At 42.2% G+C, this 19,188-nt stretch overlaps 2 protein-coding genes and 1 long non-coding RNA gene across 7 annotated transcripts; all 3 read right to left on the bottom strand.

The window, feature by feature from the left end:
• Positions 1-1,742: 1,742 nt before the first annotated feature.
• On the bottom strand, positions 1,743-2,097 carry LOC120111632. The gene is made up of 2 exons (XR_005513042.1): positions 2,030-2,097; positions 1,743-1,905 (listed from the first exon to the last, which is right to left on the bottom strand). It is a non-coding gene; the product is annotated as an uncharacterized LOC120111632 (long non-coding RNA).
• Positions 2,098-2,306: 209 nt separating this feature from the next.
• LOC103700319 (protein CYTOKININ-RESPONSIVE GATA TRANSCRIPTION FACTOR 1-like) lies at positions 2,307-3,802 on the bottom strand. The gene is made up of 3 exons (XM_008782269.3): positions 3,423-3,802; positions 2,898-3,269; positions 2,307-2,772 (listed from the first exon to the last, which is right to left on the bottom strand). The coding sequence occupies exons 1-3, from the start codon at positions 3,603-3,605 to the stop codon at positions 2,452-2,454; spliced, it is 876 nt and encodes a 291-aa protein (XP_008780491.3). The 5' UTR covers positions 3,606-3,802; the 3' UTR covers positions 2,307-2,451.
• Positions 3,803-10,884: 7,082 nt separating this feature from the next.
• On the bottom strand, positions 10,885-16,289 carry LOC103718649 (sulfated surface glycoprotein 185-like). 5 transcript variants are annotated; one of them, XR_005513041.1, is made up of 5 exons: positions 15,980-16,288; positions 15,652-15,888; positions 13,426-13,701; positions 13,230-13,341; positions 10,885-11,413 (listed from the first exon to the last, which is right to left on the bottom strand). XR_005513041.1 is itself a non-coding variant. In XM_008807568.4 (3 exons), the coding sequence occupies exons 1-3, from the start codon at positions 16,137-16,139 to the stop codon at positions 13,640-13,642; spliced, it is 459 nt and encodes a 152-aa protein (XP_008805790.1). In that variant the 5' UTR covers positions 16,140-16,287; the 3' UTR covers positions 13,279-13,639. The 5 variants fall into 5 exon arrangements, 2 of the variants coding, with proteins under 2 accessions (XP_008805790.1, XP_008805788.1); XR_003387818.2 differs by lacking the exon at positions 13,230-13,341 and having other exon boundaries at positions 10,906-11,413; positions 15,980-16,286; XR_003387817.2 differs by lacking the exon at positions 10,885-11,413 and having other exon boundaries at positions 11,433-13,341; positions 15,980-16,286.
• Positions 16,290-19,188: the final 2,899 nt, after the last annotated feature.

Here is a 19,188-nt window from a genome sequence, read left to right as displayed (position 1 = left end):
TGTGGTTTTGAGACCTCCACATGTTCACCTGACCATCTAAATAATCGAACATTATCTTCCTTGCTATGCTAAGAGCCGGCTATTTGCATGTAAGATATGAGATAAATTGGAAGTATACGGCAAAAAGTTGATTGGCTGGATAAACCTTGATTAAATTCTATGCTGGATTTCCGAACGCCTCGTGTCATTCCTACTACCATGCACTTGGTATCTGCTTCCAGAGCCTACGCTTGAGCTCGATCGCCGTTCCATTGGCTGGAAAAGAGAGAAATGTTATCGAGAACTTACTGATAGGGACACGAGACATCTACAGCTACTTGGGCCTCCCTCTGATGGTGTTCGCTTTTGGTTCATTCGCTATCTTCCTTGGAGTTACCTTCTTGGACAAACTACATATTTGTACATCATGCTAAGCCAATCAAAGCTTTCTTGGTATTATATTGATCATGAGAAATTTATGGCTACGATGGCCCTTACATCATCACTTTGCATCTGCCGTAAATTTGGAAAACTATCTGAAATTAATTTTTACTAATCTTGTAGAGTATGCCACAAGATCCATAGATAGGTTATCAATTCCCCATTTCCAAGTTTATGCGATTCTAGCAATTAGTTAGTTATTCGCATGTCAGAAGAAGTGGTAAAGAAGCAATTGCAGGTATTCGGCTCGAACTCGAGGTTTCTTCATTTTGGAAATATATTACCTTGGTTTGAAATTGTAATTGTGTCAACGGATCATCAATGCAAAGTGAGGCTTATCACTGTGCATGCTGGAGATTGATATAATAAAGGCGTACAAATGACCCTTAGGTGATTGTTATACAAAGTTATGAGGCTTCAAAAATTTAAGGGTGAGCAACACCTAAAATATGAACAAAAGTCGATTTGCCCCTTCTATGACCAACATAAGTTTTAGGGCTTGCGAGGGAGCGTGTAATAATAAAGATATGGCTAACAACTAATTACTTGTAGCTAAGGCTACAATTCTATTTGAGAAATATGAAGATATAAAAATTTAGCACCACGACTCCCATACCCGATATTTAACATATATTTACACCATCTCTAGACAAAACCAGATTAGAACACCGACGAATTTCATCCTAGTGTATAACTAGGTTAGTATCAATCAGGTACTTGAAACACCTCGACGAATTGTTTCATCAATTTTCCCCTGATAAGGACGTGTTAGGCTTGGAGAAACAATTTTCCAGTTAATTACACGTCATGGCTGAAAATAAAATCGAGATATTGGTTCACTAAATTTCGTTAGTCCAAGATTTATATAATTAACCATCCAGAGTATTAGACCAGATCATGGCACCCAAATTTTGGATGCCAGTGGCCCAGTGCTCTTACCAGAAGGTACAGAGAGTGCAGTCTAGCCTGGAGCATTCAAACATCTAAAATTTACCAACAATGAGCTTGGTTTTGTCACAATAAAAAGTTTTAGGCTTGATTAAAGTTTCATGACAGCAATGGATTGCAGTATAATGTTGATATAGTGATTATATTATAGTTAAACCCATCATTTGATTCTGGGCATATGTTGACGAGCTCTCATACAGATACTAACTTCTGTCGTCAGTGGGCCTGAGCTTTGTTGGTTATATAGAATAGTACCTAATGTACATCATTCCGTGCCTTATTTAATAGTATAAATTAAGAATGGTACGCTAGAACTATGAAATGATATACCTGGGCTTCCAGTGCCTCAAACGCCTTCATCATTAGCTACTATAGAAAGCCATAATGTTTAGGATATTTTTTTTCCTTTTCCGAAAAAAAAAAGTACAAGCAAATTACATTCAACACAATTCAACTCCATAAAATTTTAATCCTAAACTAATTGGGATCAGCTACATGAATCTTTCCTCAATTCTGCTTCGTTTAAGTATACACTCTCTGAAAGATATTAAGATATGTATCAAAAATAAATTATAATAAGTCAAAGTAATACTAACGATAATGAATCAAGTAGAGAAGCCTGATATGATATAAAATTGAAGAAGTAAACATCAAATGCTACCTCAATGCTTCACGGACCCCCTCCTCCGATCCCCTCTCGCAGCAAATATATATATACATATTTTATATATATATATATATATATATATACATATATATATATACATATATATATACATATATATATACATATATATATACATATATATATACATATATATATATATACATATATACATATATATATATACATATATATATATATATATATATTATATATATATATATACATATATATATATATATATATATATATATATATATATTAGCCATCAAGCTTGGTGGAAAATTTTGCTTTTCATAAACTTACAGTCTTTGCGGCATCCTATTCTTATTCCACAAGCACGTACACGCTGATCCCACTAGAGCAAGAAAAATTACTTGATGGGAAAAGAAGAAAACAAAAAGAAGATAAGCCAATGATCAACTGCAAATGATGCCCCAAGATAGAGCCATCAGCAGGAGCGCTGCATCCCTCTCATCCTGTGGGAAGACTCGGTGGACCGCCGAACTATTACCTAAACTTATCAGAACATCATCAAAACATAGATTCTTTTGAGTAGCAGTGGCGGTGGTGGCGATCTTGCACCGTTTCTTGAATGGTAAGGTGCGATCAACATCTGAGTTCTTCTCTTTTCTCATCTTACTGGGTGCTTCTCTAGGGATTATTCCTCCACTTGCAGCTGCTGTATCCATGGCTCGTCGCGCCTTCCTTTGCCTTATTCCACAGGCATTACAAAGAGACTGCACCATGCGGTACAGCAAGAAACTGGATGTTATGTCAAAAGAAAGAAAGAAAAAAAAAACAGAAAAAGAATTGGAGATAAAGATAGCTAGATTGACCAATGGGAGGAGAGGGAGGTGGATACCTTAGGACCGCGAGGACCACTCCTCCACAAAGGGGTCTTTGTGGTGTTGCAGTCCGAGCACACTCTGATGATACCACTCGGAGAATAGCTGCTGCTGCTGCTGCTGCTGCTTGTGCTTCTGTCTTGGTTAGCCCGAACTTGATCTTGAAGTGCTTGCATGTTTCTTCTTGGTTTGCTGACATGATCGGAATTCATCATCTTCCTCATAAACCGCATCTTGGAAGACATCCAGTTACTGGGGCCATGCAGATCTTCCTGACTAACGCATCGATCATGAGAAAATTCCTCGTTGGTATTGTTGTTATTGTTGCAGTCGGTTGGAAATGTGACCTGGCGATCGCTTGATTTACTGATGAACAGATGCTCCTTGGGCTGTCAATGGAAAAGGAGATGGAAAAATTATAGACTAATCAAAAGTCATTGCACTTTTCACTAGTTTATCAGATAGACTAGATCACACATGAATTATATTGAATAGACCATATCACATGAATTTTAATATTGGATACGGAAATTCCTAATTACCTCTTGCTGCAGAAGGTGATGATCTCCATTGTTTCCTCCTCGTTCTTGTGAAGTGTTCAAGAGAATGGGACATGAGCATGAAGAAGGGGCACTTGCTAGAGTGAACGGAGTAAGGTGGCTCTGATCTTGATCTCCCTCTGCCAGAGGGATAGGAGAAAATTGGTTCATAAAGAATAGAGACATGGTGAGAGAGAGAGAGAGAGAGAGAGAGAGAGAGAGAGCAAGGCTATAGATATGGGTAGGGAATGGATGAGGGGACTAGAGGAAGGTGTTAAAAGGCTAACTATTGAGTAACTAGTATCTAGGATTAATAAGCCAGGGTGGGATGGGGTCTAGATTCCTTTTATAAGGAAAAGAAAGGAAGTGAAAGCACAAAAAGAGAAAGAGAAGGGCCTTAGAAGGCGTTCACGTGACTAGACGATAAGACGCCACAAAGCATAAAAGAGATTGATAAAAGAAATATCTCTACCTGCAACCTCGCAGTCCATTCCAAGAACTCAATTAGGAATTCTGTAAAGATTTGGAAAAAAAGGCTCGCACGAAGGGATTTTGACAAGATGGCCCTCTAGGATAGTTTTTATTATTATATAAAAATAGGTGGACCACTCCAATAATCACTCGCCACGTTATTCCGATCTTCTATTTGCACAATTCAAGATCAAAGCAAGGGTGAGAATTCATTCTATTATTCGCTGTACATGTACATGTGCCCCGTAATTTGGAGTGGTCCACCGGATTTGATCCATCTAATAATTTCTCCGCCAATAGCCTCAGCACCCAACCTTGCCCAATCTTCTTTCAAGGGACCCCCCTTTCTCCCACAAAACCACATGCTTCCATCCATACAAGCCAAATTAGGCGAGCTGCAGCTCTCGTGATCCCACAGAGGCCAAAAATGCCAGTGTACTAGCAATTTAACTGCTTGAAGACCATTGTTCAACTCATTCGAAGTTACCACTTCCAAACAAACAGGCAGCCCATGGCAAAGTAACTAATGAGACCCTGGAGATATTTGTTACTCGGCCAGCTAAATTGCAGGAGATAAATATCCAATAAATCAAATGGAGACGTGGAAAGCTTATGGCAAGCTTGCATTGACGTAGACCGATGAACATATCGCCAGCTTCAAGTTCCTTAGATAACGTTCCCGTGATTCGAGAGGCCGCATTAAGTTTGTGCGATCGCTAAAGTCCATACGTATGGGGTGTGTGCATCACTCGTCAGCTTAGAGGAAGAAGAGAGGAGAGAGAGAGAGAGAGAAAGAGTGCAAAAAATTCATTATCAAATGTACAAGCTGGAGGGCTTCATGATCGAGTATGTCCAACAGTCCAGCTTTAAAAAGGACGCATGCATATCCAGGGATCATGGCCCCATTCTCTCTCTCTCTCTCTCTCTCTCTCTCTCTCTCTCTCTCTCTCTCTCTCTATTTCTATCTCTATCTCTATCTCTAAGTAGGCTTTGATTTATTTATTTTTTTGCTCCAACGGTCGATTCATAGTAATTTCGTATGAATACATTCAAAAAAATTAGAAAGCAATAGGTCACGCAGTGCCCTCGGCAGCTTCACCTCACCCGTACGTTTAGAAGACCCCACCTGAGTGATCCACCACGAAAGAAGTCATCTAGTCCGCAGCTCCGTTCGCCTCCCTGTATCTTATGCCTTGCCCCGAAGAAGATGCTCTTACTAACCAAGCTCCAAATGTCCCGAAGCTGGGGGTGGTGCTGAACTTCCATAGTATGCCCCTGGATCCAGCCGACCAATGTGGCCAAGTCGCTCCAGCAAAATGGTGTTGGCTCTCAACACATGCCGAGTATGCGCAAGGCTAGCCTAGGCTGCCCTCAACTCCTCCCCAGGGACCGAGATGTCTAATATTGGGCTCCCTCTAGCAACCACCACTCTAGTGTTAGGCTTGTCATCACAAGTTTTTGATCACAAATTTCGTACCACCCCTCTTGCCACCATCCATCATGCATCCATTGAAGTTGACCTTGACAAAACTTGTAAGTGGGGGCTCCCAACTAATAAACATTGTCCGAGACGCTACAAAAGTTTAAGTAGAGTCTCAAATGTCCTGAGCTGTCAAAGGCTCTTCAAAAGGACCTACATGGATGATCTAAGGAGTCTGCACTCGAGCCCGCTCCAAGACTAGCCTAGGCGGTAAACTGCTCTCTCTGAAGATTTGGGCGTTCCTAATCATCCAAATATAATAAGCAACATAAGCAGCCATGATCGCCCCAGGTCTGGAGTGAGGTGTGACTGGCCACCTCCTCAACCTATGGAGGAAAACATCAGTTGAGATCATCGTGCGATGAACCCTCGGCAGGATATCGGTCAATCTCTACGCCCACTTAGCTCTACCACATTGAAAAAGGACATGATTGAAGACAACTTTTCGACTTCGATCCCCGGTCCACCTGGATCTGAAAAAGTCGAACATCACCTGTTTGATCACTCCTTCCTCCACTCTCTGCCCAGTGTCATTTCTCAAGGATCGAACGAGATTCCTCTGTCTTCTGATGACAGTCGACTGATGGAAAAACCTGATATTCCTATCCCCATCCTAAACCACTGAATCCTCGACTTCTGCCGCTAGAAGACTTCGTGCTGCCGCAGTAAGGAGTGATGCATAGAAAGCTTTCCTCGAAGATCAACTAGCTCATCCATAGACAAACACTATCCTCTCTCCCCTAAAGGACATTAATAGATGCTTCCACCTCGTCCAGGCACTTGAAGATATTGCCCACCACCTCTCAGTTCCATCACTGCAACCTCCGCTTGGTGAGCTCCAATTTATTGGAAACCCTCCGCATAGCATCCTCTGCACCAGAACCCCCCAGGCACCACGAGCACTGTCCCAAGACTGCAGGTAGGATATCCATAACTTCTCGAAGCGGAACATGTTGTGGTGATTGGGGTCGGAGGCAGTACTAATCAATAATGGACAATGATCAAAGGCAATTTGAGGAAGATTATGAACTTGGTAAGTGGAAAATTGTTGGATCCAACTCGCTGTGGCTAGAGCCCTGTCAATCCTCTCCCAAACTCTAGCACTGCCAAATTAATTGTTGTACAAAGTAAACCTCGAACTAGATAAGCAAAGATCAACCAACCCATTGGCCCCAATAATGTCATGGAATTCCCTAATTTCGAGTTTGTCCGTGTAGCCCTTGTCACCCTTCTTCTCCCGAGCCCTTGGAGGCAGTTAGAAGTCACCGGCAACCAAAGTCGGAAAGTACAATTGTAGAAGACATCCACAATAGCCATACCCAGCTTTCATAAAGCAATAATCCCTCCCACTAGACCTTAGAATTCAATGGCATAGAAACTCTAATTCGTCGTAAGCCGACATTGGATCCAAAGAAGGCTTCTCCTAGATAGCCGCATCTCACATAGAAAACAAATCTCTAGGTCATGCACTTGAATCAATCTTTTGAAGGTAGAGGAGAAGGAGGGCTTACCACCCTGCAATCCAAACTAGGATCTTCAACACAGAAGGACCCTCCTCCACTGCACTCGGACTTCCCTTCCCAAGCTCCCGCTCGTCATCTTGGGCTGGCCCACTCCTCGAGTTTGCAACCGCCATCACCCTCAACACAATTGTGGCGTACACCCCTGGCGCTTAGACGGGCCGACTCTGTTGCCACCTCCACCACCACCGAGACCATGCTCCCTTCCGCCTTAGTGGAGAGCAACACCGGAATACATCCTTGGCGCTTAGACAGGCGACTCTGTTGCCACCCCCACCACCACCAAGACCACGCTCCCTTCCGCCTTAGTGGAGAGCAACCCCGGGACACACCCCTGGTGCTTAGACGGAGCTTTCTACAACCTCTTCGAGCAAGGAGCAGACGCCGCCTCTGTCAGACAACATCCTGATGTTGGAGCCGGAGAAGAAGACTGTAAACCCCAGACCAGATGGACCGGCTTGGACCAAAGTCGGCGGTCCATCTGGTGGTTTCGGGAGTAAGGGCCCGTGCTGGTACCGTACCATTGAAGAGTGAAATCCCGCCCCTGATCATGCCTCGAAGAAGGCAATTCACGAGGAAAGGTCCCACTCAGACATTCAGTCTTACATGTAAAGGGTCCTGTATCCATGACTCAAAATTTCCTTGCCTAGTTCGGGACTGACGGGGCTCGAACCCGCAGCTTCCGCCTTGACAGGGCGGCGGTGGAGAACCGCAGCTGTTGAGGCAGTTAAACTGCCTAACAGCCGCGGTCCCCCACCCCTCCGAGGTTGATGGAGGGCTATAAAAGCCCATGGAGTCACAGAGGACTCCATCATCCATCCTTACCTTCCTCACTCTTTTCCTCTGTGCAAGGAGCTGGATCGGGAGCAGTGGCGCCGGAGGAGGAAGGATCGCCAGTTCGACGCCGCACTACACTGCCAGAGCAGACATAGCAGCTCGCCGGGAACACTTCACGGCTTCTCGGAGCTAGGTAAACTTCTAACTCCTCCATTTACATGCTGTTAAGCTAGATTTAACCTAGCTAGGAAAGGATTAACAGAGGAAAGAAGGGGAAGATCTCACTGTGAGCGACCGTCATCCAATGTTGGATCGGTCGATCGAAGGCCATGGACGGCCTAGGCCGAATTAGCCTTTCCCCCTTCCACTCGACTGCGATTTTCCTCTTCCCATTAAACCCTAGAGCTAAACCCTAAATGAATACTTACCTCTGATGCACGGAAGAGTCCTCGGCTCGGACCGATCGGATTTCCATAGGTGGAACCGGTGTTGGCTGGAGAGGATCGGAGAAGGAGAGCCAAAGGGGATCTCCCTACTGGCCGTGGACGCTACCGGCTCGGGCCACCGTGGAGGCCATCGGACCGACAGCGGGTGTCGGCCGTGCACTGTGCGTGCACCACCGGCTTCGGCCGGTTTTGCCGCTCCTCGACGGGTGGCCATGCCCATCTCCCCGACCGGAGGTGGAGGAGGAGAGATCTCAGCCGCCGTAGGCACCGCAGGTGGAACCACGGCCGCCGCCAGTGCAGCCGGTTGGCTGCAGCGCCGCCGGCTTCGGGCCGGCCTCATCTCGAGCCCTTCCGAGCTCACCCCTAGCTTCGTGGGGGGAAAGAGGAGAAGAGGAGGAGGGGATCGGGATGGAAAAGGAAAGAAGAAAGAAAGAGAAGAGAAGAAGAAAAGAAAGAAGAGGGAGGAAGCTTCGGGAAGGGAGAAGAGAAGAAAAAGAAAGAAAAAAAGGAAAAGAAAAGAAAAAAAAAAGGCTGTGGGCCTGATTCCGGAGTGGGCTTCAAATAAACTTGGCTTTAGGAGCCTGAGGCCGGGCTGGGCCCTGATCCAAGCCCAATGTTCTTAAAACCAGAACTAACTGGGCCTGAAGAGTTCAAGTTTTAATATAGGGAGTAAATGGAATATAGTTTAAGTTTAGGCCCCCTTTAAATTAATTAGAATTGATAAGATTTAATTAACTAATTGTGTTTCTGGGCCTGAGTACAAATGGGCCCAGTAATTGAATCAGGCCAAGGGCCTGATCCAGAATCTAATTAAAAGTCGGGCCTGAATACAAATGGGCCCAGACCTGAACCAGAAGCTAAATCAGGCTTGAACCAGAAATTGAATTGGGCCATGGGCCTGAACCAGAAATTGAATTAGGCTATTAAGAAAGATAGTAATTAAATGAAGTCGAATGTGTAATTAACAAGTAATTTAATGATGTTGCTAGGTAATTGAAGAATTGGCACTCAAACCTAAGGTTGGTGGACGAACTAAGGTAAGTAACCCTGATATAATCTTATGAGTTATCAAATACTTGTGATTACGAAATTGTATATGATTATGTATGTTCTACAAAATTAGGATCAAGCATGTGTTAGTAGTAGTTGCATGATTTTAATTAAATGACATTCATCATGAATATCGTATTATGTATATAAATTTATGATGATATAGAAGTTGCACGAAAATCAGAGTTTTCAGCATGATCATGAACTCTATTTAGTATGATGCCATTATTCATTTTCCAATGTTTCTATGAAAGAAAATTTATGAAAGCATGATATGTTTTAAGAACTCTCAGATCGCTATGTATGACCCCCGCCAGTGGGTAACAGTAACTAGGCATAAGACCCCCGCCAGTGGGTAAAAGTAACTTGGCTTTACGACCCCCGCCAGTGGGTAATAGTAACTGGAAGATGACCCTGCAGTGGTAAAGGCCTTGCCGTGGGAATAAGAGCGGCCATAGCTACACTACCATCTGAGAGTACGGATTTCAAAGCATGGAATAATGGCAAAAGTTTTATGATGCATGATCATATTTATGAAATGGCATGTATAGTTTTTATGACTGGTTTGATTATAGAAAATGCTTTCTTTATTACAATTGTCTGTTCTTCAAATATTGCATTAGCATACAAAACATTATGCTTGATCCGATAAGATTATGCTTGTTTACTTACTGAACTTTTATAGCTTACACCATTTTATTTATGTCTTTACAGATGAATAGAAGATGCTAGGAACAAGGAGCGTAACATGCTCCAGGGTTATGGGAAAGACAAATGTTGAATGTTGATATTGTTTTTAGAAGTTTTGTATGAATTTTAATACATGAACATCTAATGACTTTCATGAATATAGTTGTTTACAATTTAAAGTTTTAAAGTGGCTGCGTGTTATTGTATGCTTTACTTGGCAATAACATGGCCGTGTCATGAACCAAATTCGGGGCGTGACAAAGACACCCCCGAGTCTATTTCCAGGCCTTAGCTAGGGCAGAGGCCGGGCTCATTAGTCCCCGGAGCACCCACTGGGCTGGATAGATGGACCTTCCTAGGATCAGTCTTTGAATCCCGGAACTTTATACATATTGCACAGAAACCAGAGAATATATCAGTCAACATCTTGGGGTATCATTGACAAAATAATTATCGAGTGGACGTACTCTCAAGTTCTGGGTGGCTCTCAGCCTCCCTTCCAATCCAAAAAAGAGTAGATGTACCCTCTCCAGTCTATTTATTTTGGAAATATAAAAATTTTACGGTAAAGAAGAATTTCACTTCTTTCAACTCCAACGTGAACAATAGGACATCCCATCGAAAATTCATTCGGTTGATGGTGACTTTTATTTCTAAAGATACTTAGAAACATCAAGTTGGTGAAAACCTAAATATGCTACGATTGAAAAATTAAATTTTTTTAATTTTCAATCAACATCATCTAATTTTTTATCTACATGTAAAAATTAATAAAATATATAATATTTAATTTTTAAATATTTTTAATAGTATAAGTCATGATCGATGTAGATTTTTAATTTAAATATTTTATTCTCGATTTTGAAATTGAGAAGAAAAGAAAAGTCCATCCAAAAGGGAACATAGATAAAATATATCAAGAGTTGGTATATATTATTGATCTCTTCATTAAAAGTTTAAGTTTTGAGTCGATCTAATTAGGTTTAAATCCTTAGGTACACCAATTTTTACTTCATATATAATTTACCTGTTTGTTATGTTTAATATTGTTATCAATTCCAAAATGATAGTCAAAAGAGATCTATAATTTTTGGACCAACATAGATAAAACAGAAAAGAGATTAGCCAAGTGAAGAGGGAAATATCTTTGGGAAGAAATATCAAGAAACTTAAGATTAGATAAGAAATCAAGAAAGTTACATTAAAATCAAAAAAATTAATGTCACGTTATATACCTCACTTCCCCACCCCCTCTCCTCTCTCTTTTTGTGCCCCTTGTGACCCCAGTGAAGTACTTCGCAAAACAACAAATACGATTCTATTCAAGACAAATTGGTAGCGGCAGGAAACCGGCTGTGGTGGTCACAAACAATAGCTGCAATTCTATTCGCATCTTGTAACCACGGGTAAGACCAAGGAGACAATGAAGCCTAAAATAACGAGCAAGATAAACTTAAAAACGGGACTACGATGTACCCGGGGGTCCTTCAGATTCCTATCGTTTTGCTTAAAAGAAATTGTGGTGCATCCATCCATCGTCATAGTTGCCAATTTTTTCCCCTGAAAACAAAAGGTTCTGTCAGATTCCTAACTAATTGGCAAAGAGAACATTGTTTTCTGAAGAGAGAAACGGATCACTTATGGTTACAGATATATATATATATATATATATACTAATTGCGAACAAAACGTTTTAAATTTCAAGTTCAATCTCCTGCATCATTAACCATAACTCCCTCCTCTCCTAGCGACCAACAGAATTTTCTCCTGTACAGTATAATTTTCCTGGTTGCTGAGTTCCTTTCAGGAATACCTCCACCCGAGTTTACAGCAGTGGCAGTGGCAGCCAAAGTAACTTGGAAAAACAAATCATGACAATTTCCAAAGTACTGATAGCCTACCTAACAGCCATGACTAAGCCTAAGGTCCTTAGTTTGAGGAATTTCTGGGGTTCCAAGTTGCTCAGATTCTAAACCCATACAAGAAACCCATTCCTTAAGAAAGATAAGGTGTATGTCTTCCGCTCATTTATATTATTGCCAACAGCTTCTTCTAAAGACTAATATTTCTTGTCCTAATTTTGTTCAATACACATTAATATTCGATTAACACATCTAGATTAAAAGATGGCCTTTCTAAACCATACAATATCTATCCAAAATAGTATTAAAAAAACACGTGTTTCGAGTCAATGTTAATTCTTGTTAGACTCATGAAACTGATATTATGTCCCCATTGCTCTGTCTCTTCATAGATGAACTAATAACAGAAATGAGAGGTATATAACTCTTTCAAGATTCAACCATGTCAAATTAACCAGAAATCTCTGTAACTTTTGCTGAAGGGTTCTAAATATTTGATGATCTGATCCGGTGAGTAAAAATTTATGCCGCATACTGAATTAGACATCCAACAAAATGAACAGATTCCACAGCTATAAGTTGGATTCCCTCTGAAAAGATGTTAGAAAATGAAACAATTTCATGTCCATTGGTTTCAGCAGATATTCTATATTCTTAGTTCATGTGCATGTAAGATTAACTACAACAACACAAAAAACCAAACCAGTATACATAGTCCTGAAGCGAAGGGTGTTTGGTGGTAGTTCTAGAGGCTGTGATACATCCCATGGTGCGAGTCTAAAAGGAATTCCATAGATAAAGCCAATAATCTCCAATTTACAGAAACCTCAAAAGATGGCTAGTGAAAGCATGGCACCTCCATTCAATTGACTGAGGTCACAAAAGTTCCAGTGAAGAACAAGGACCAAACCTCATCCTTTCATCACTTCAACTGCTAATTATGCATTTAGCCTCAATATGTCTCTTTGGTTTCTTCTACAAGAGATAACCATAGTTGCTCATATTCATTCCTAAATTTCTTCCTTCTATCTAGACTTTTCTCAAGTCTGGAGAAAGTATTTACTTGCATAAGTGTAAATTCCATGACCAATAAAATAAATTTTTACCTACCAACTGGCCTTCTAGATTTTATTGCAGGCACATCACTGAAGTTGCTTTGTACAAGGACGCACCGCTAACTTAACTAGTTAATGCTAGTTGAGAGAAAGAAAGAACCTGGTCCAGGGTATTTAGCTTAGGTTATATCAGGCTCAAAGTTACATCGGACTAACCAATGCATCAAACTGTTTCCATACTAGCAATATTGGTTTGAAAAGGCAAACTATCAACTCTTAACCAAATAGGTTATTGTCTAAACTTTGGTTTCACTTGGAATCACATTCTTTCAGTTTGTCTCCTTCAAAATTTTCAAGCAATGGACAACTAACCTTGTTAGTTGGATATTGCATGCCATTCCATCAGTGCAGTTATAATATGCATTTCTGCCATTATTCAAGAAAGAGGCAGAACTAAACCTATTCCTCATGGCAAAGAAAAACAGAATTCTGCAAATGTATCCAAAATGGCAGATCTTCAGAATTCAATCCAAAGAGGCATTTGCTGGCGCTGCATTTATCTGCCAGGCACCTACAAGTTATGTTAATGTAAACCACATTCATACCGAACCCAAGAATAGAATTACAGAAAAACTCTATAAGTTTAGTTTCTTACTCAAAATCTTTGGACAAATGTGCCCAACTACATTATGTCTTCTTTAACAGGCTACCAGCCTTGATCATCCTCTTCTCTTATTAAAACCATATGAAGAGCCAATACTGGTCCCCGTATGATGAAAGAAGAATCTTTACAGGTGAAGAAATAGGTCTGATGGAAGTTTACTCAGGAACTGTAACCTCTGAACTCTCAACTGGAACAGAAGAAACCTCTAGCCCAGCTTTTCATCCTTCACAGCTAATTCTTTCTCTGAGTTCCTCATTAGTGCATAAGCTGCAATTAAAGGATCATTAGTTAGAAGAAAAACAGAATAACTATTATCATGCATGGACATAACTATTTTCTTAAAATCTGTTGTCTCCCAACAAAAGCAGATCATTGCATGTTGCAATGGCACAAGGACAACTTATAATTGAATGACCTCTGAATTGTCAGAAATGCTGCAGCATTGACTTGCTAGAATATTAGCTTCCATGCATAGTTGTCTACTATGTAAATGTACTTAAAAGTTCTTGTTTGAATGTGCATCTCTAGCAGATACCATAAGCTAGTATTCTCAGATAAAGGCATGCATGAACAGCACAAAAATCTCATCTCGGTACAAAGCCTTAATGCAAAAACTACCAATAGATTTCTGCACACCCAGACGAACCGAAAACAACTCCTAACCATAAAAACAAGAATATATTATGAGATTTGCATGCATCATCTAGTATGAGGACATAATTCAACAGATCCCTGAACATAAAATCTGTCAAAAGAGAATGGTTATTAAATTTGGGACTAAAAAATGAGTGAAACTAAATTAGGTACCAAGGCATATAGCCTACTGAAGGTGGAGGTAGATTATACTAATTTTTCATATGGTTTCCTTGTATCTAGGGAAAAAAATGATATAGAAATACGACTTCAACTAGAAATGCATTCAGGAAAGAGTATTATCAACACATAAAATCCTTCTATAATACGAACTAAAGGGCTTCTAAAAGTCACCCCCGACATTTGTCCCAAAATTTTCATTACATATAGTTTTAGAGTCTTACATAAAGCCAACTACTCTCTCTCTCTCTCTCTCTCTCTCTCTCTCTCTACAGAGTCCAAATACTCAATCCCAAAAGCATCATCAGTCGATTGGATCACATCCATCCATCAAATATTGTTTCACTTTGACTCCATGCATTATAAATACCATCTACTAGTAAATGGCACTTTCAAAGGAGTTGTCTGCAGCAATTATCCACATATGGCAGTTCATGCATAACTCTAAAACGTGCTCAATGCCCAACTACTAATATAAACTGGATAATCATCCCCAAGTCTTGACTGAAGAAAAGCCCGAATAGACACAAGATTGACAACTGTAATGATGCATCCCATCCAAGAAATCCACTTATTTGGAAAACCGACACCGCCTAACATTGTCATTCAAGTCACCTCTATTTTGCACATACTGATACAAGCAGGTATTTTTAGTATAATCTTTTAATCTCAAGGTAAAAAAAAAAACGATATAAATTCTTGCAAATTCCATCAACAAGAGTATTATGGTGATGGTCCTGATCATTAAGAGACATGCTTTCCTGCAAAGTGGTTGTTACAGTTGTCATGTTTTCAGTTTGCAATATGTCAGCCTCCTGAAGAAATCATAGACAGTCAAAGACATCATAGTTTAAGAAAACCCAAAAGCTCATAGATAATTGCTATGCGACTTATTCAGGAGTCCTTTTCTTTTTCCTTCCTGATAACTTCACCCTTTCATGGCTAAGCGGTCTCGAACAGCACAATTAAGCAAAACAGACCTCAACAAACAAATGCGAAGTGAACCGAAGGAACGACTATGTGGTGTTTGCACGTATGTCTATGAGAGCTACTGGTGAGAGAACTAGAAGATTGGGACTTGCACTGGAATTTCATCGGTCATATCATCTTTCAGGGCCTTCCAGTGTTCAATTTTCCCCTTGATTGACCTATCTTTTAATAGACTCATGCTTTTCTTTCCACAGCGCTAAACCCAAGAAGCCACCAAATCCTCCAAAAAAATGATTTTTTTTTGTTCAAAGAGATCATCAATTAACCATATTTTTGAGTTCTTTAGAGAGCTGATAAGAGGAAGAAAGAGCAACGCGTGCGTGCTCTGCTATCAAGATTCTTTAGATATCTGGGATTGCAGAACAAACACAGTCAATATAAAGAACTGCGAGAAGAGCGAAGCAGATGACTGACCTCCCGAGCCCACGAGGAGGAGCGGCATGATACGACGAAGGAAGCGCTTCCTGGGCATCGAGGGGGGAGGAAGAGGGGTGGAAGAAGTCGAGGAAGGCGAAGGATAGGTGCGAAACAGGAAGGGAGGCGGAGGGGGAGGCGGCGGCGTCGGAGGAGGCGGGGGCGGAGGAGTGGGAGAAGGGATGGGATCGGAGGAAGGGGGGAGGGTGATCTTGGCCTTCTTCTTCGACTTCCCTCCTGCACGCAAAAGAAGTCCAGAGTGAGTGCTTGTTATTCCTCTCTCGATAAATCGATCGCTGACTCGCTCTTTCTCCGGGATGGTTGCGACCTTTGTTGCGGGGCTTGCGAGGGAAGAGCTGGGGTTTTGGGGGTGGCAACATAATATTCCGTCCGGCGTTCCTTTCTTTCGCCTTCCTCTTCCGCTGCACGCTAATTACATCCGGTCCCCGTTTTCTCTGGAGGATTACTACGTTTGACCATGGGAACATGCGTTCTAACCAATGTTTAAGATTGGTTGAGAGGAGGTTGGGGAATGCTCTCAAACTCACAGAGATTATGCTGGTCTGTAGAGCTAAAGGCCAGCATAACCATCCCGGACTGCTCGGTTCGGGGCATCCTGGCCCATGTAGGCAGCGAACCGAAACGGTTCTAGAAGAAGGAGAATAGAAAAGGAAGAGAGAGGCCGAGGATGGAGAGCGCTTTTTTTTTTTTTAAACGGCAATTTAAATTACTCTATCATGAGTACAGTCAGCCAAAATTAGAAGAAAGCAAAATATTCAAAAGAAATGGAACATCTGCTACAAATGTCCAAAGAAACTCTTCGGAGTGTCGGGCAACGAAGGTAGCGACCCAATCAGCGGCCTTGTTTGCCTTCCGAAACACATATGCAATCTGAAATTCGGCCGCCTGCTGAAGCAGCCTCCAAATCTCCCGAATGAGTGGATGACTATCACCGTACCTATCCACACTCCGTATCCAATCGATCACCGAGGAAGAGTCTCCCTCTAGATACACCCACTTGACATGAAGAACCCATCTTGCATAAGATATACCCTCCCAAGCTGCTCGAAACTCTGCCCCAATAGTAGTAAAACCTGGTGTGCGGCGCCCACCAGTAGCTATCAAGCTGCCCAGAAAATCTCTGATCACGAAATCCATACCTTCAGACGTACCATCCCTCGACACGCTACCATCGAAGTTCACTTTAAGATAACCAAAGGTTGGAGGCACCTAAGAAATAAAGACAAACTTTGACGATGTGACAACGGAAGGAGTGCCCCATATGTCCCGGGTCAATCTAGAAGAGAACGTAGCATGAGCAGCGATGACCTCCCCTGCATGTAGCGTGGCTCTATCCACCATCCTCACAGAATCCTTCCTGCCCTCAAAAAGGCCAGCATTTCTGTCCAACCATATATAATAAGCTAAATATGCTTTAAGGATCCTCATATCAACAGAGCTGAGACTCCGCATGGAGACTCTCAACAAGTAAATCAGATCTTGCACCACCTCCACTGAGTGGGGTAGGGGCACCGGTGACCTATCCCATATCTACCTGGCCCTGGGAAGAAGAATGCAGGCAGCAGAAATGCAAAAGAGTTGGACAAAGATTCCCGACCCAGAGTTCACCTCACACCACTGAGGAACCCCCATGCCATGCCTAGCAAGCAGACTCCTAGTCAGTAGGCTCCCCTATGCTACCTTCCAGATGAAGAGCACTACCCGTGTGTGAATCCACATCCTCCAAATCCAACCTCCATCTATTTGCCAAGCTGACCACCCCAACGGCAGCCACACTAGCCTGTCAAGCTCCTCCCAGGCAGGAGTCGGAAGGGCCAAGACCATCTCTGCTAACCGCTCTTTAAACACCTTCCGAATGAACCCATCCCTCCACCAACCCCCAACTGGGTCTAACAGATCACTGACCCTGCACCCTGCCAACCTCGCCGAGTCCAGCATGGTCGGCAATCGGCTGATCGGCTGCTTAGTTACCCAACTCTCCTCCAAGATATCGATAGATCGCCCATCCCCAATGGTCCAACAGATCACCGAACTCTGTGAAGGCCGGAGAGCCTTTATGTAAGAGATGGAGGCCGGAAAGACACAGAGGCAGAAATGGGTTTGCCGTCTTCAACTTAAAAAAATCAAAAATAAAAGGGTCCGGAGGCGAAGTCCTGCCTCCGAGTCTCCCCGGCCTCCGCCTCTTCCGCGTGGAGGCTCTTTAGCTTCTGTCGGTTGATCCCGACCCTCTCTTTCCTCCTCTTCCTCTCCCTCCCTCCTCTGCTCTCTCTCTCTCTCTCTCTCTCTCTTTCTCTCTCGTTCTCCCTCTCCCCCTGCCGTAGAAGATGTGTCGGTACGAGCTTAGCACGGCACAGTGTGGGCCCGGCACGGCACAACGTAGGCCCATACCGACTTATCCCACCAGACAACTGGTATGGTATTTGGTACTGGTTCTGCCGAATACCTTATACAAAGAACAATACTTGTTGCTTAAACTTTAGCTTACAATAAGTTGTGATACCAAAGTATGAGTTAACTTAGAAGAAGCACTCACGTTGAAGTGAATCTAACAAACTATTTTAGATGATCAAGACTAGATCTATGAGTTAACTTAGAAGAAGCACTCATGTAGAAGTGAATCTAACAAACTATTTTAGATGATCAAGACTAGATCTGATCTCTCGTTCGCTATACCTTGTTGGTTGTTTGTCTAGAGTCAATCAGTGAGGTCTTTGTCGGTTGGTTGGTACCCTTTTCTATTTGGAGGATGTCCTTGTAACAACCTAGAACCTCGCCCAAAATGGCTAGCCGGAAAGTATTATTTGGGTTTCTTGATCCTGTATAAATACCCAAGATCTATCCAGCGAATAACCGATGTGGGACTAAACACACGCCTGCACGGGTCCTCATATACTCTCCTCGTTCAAGTCCTGACGTCCTCGTCAGGCTAAGGGTTCAAATCTATTCAAATCTAATCACAAACACCACGATTGACCCGTGGTCAGTCCCAATGGATTCGTACTGCAGTGTCCCCTAGTCCACATAGGTTATGGGCTGGATCCGCTCTGATACCATTTGTAACAACCCAGAACCTCGTCCAAAATGGCTAGCCGGAAGGTATTATTTGGCTTCCTTAATCCTGTATAAGTATCCAAGATCTACCCAACGAATAATCGATGTGGGACTAAATACACGCCCGCACGGGTCCTTACAGTCGTAAGTCTCAAAACTTGTAACATGCTTAATGATTTCGAATGTGATGCTGCTTTAGAATCAACAACTATGGCATTTGGAAGATCATATGCTGCTAAACTAAACTATCGGTGCTTTCGATGCTTATTAGCTTTCGATGTTTGTCAGGTTAGTGAAAGAGCATAAATTCGGTCGAAAACTTCGCATATCATCTCTCAGGACGAGCTGGTCTTGGTAACCAAGAGCAAACAACAAAATGGTTTATGAAGGATTAATTTGAAAAGGAAAAAAAGCTTTTAAGCTTCTAAATCCAATCATAATTGTAATTTTATTAGCTAATATCGA

The sequence above is a fragment of the Phoenix dactylifera genome, chromosome 8 (genome assembly GCF_009389715.1).
Source record: "Phoenix dactylifera cultivar Barhee BC4 chromosome 8, palm_55x_up_171113_PBpolish2nd_filt_p, whole genome shotgun sequence".
Lineage (NCBI taxonomy): Eukaryota > Viridiplantae > Streptophyta > Magnoliopsida > Arecales > Arecaceae > Phoenix > Phoenix dactylifera.
The sequence above is the reverse complement of the archived record's forward strand: the minus strand, read 5'-3'. Positions and strand labels throughout refer to the sequence as shown.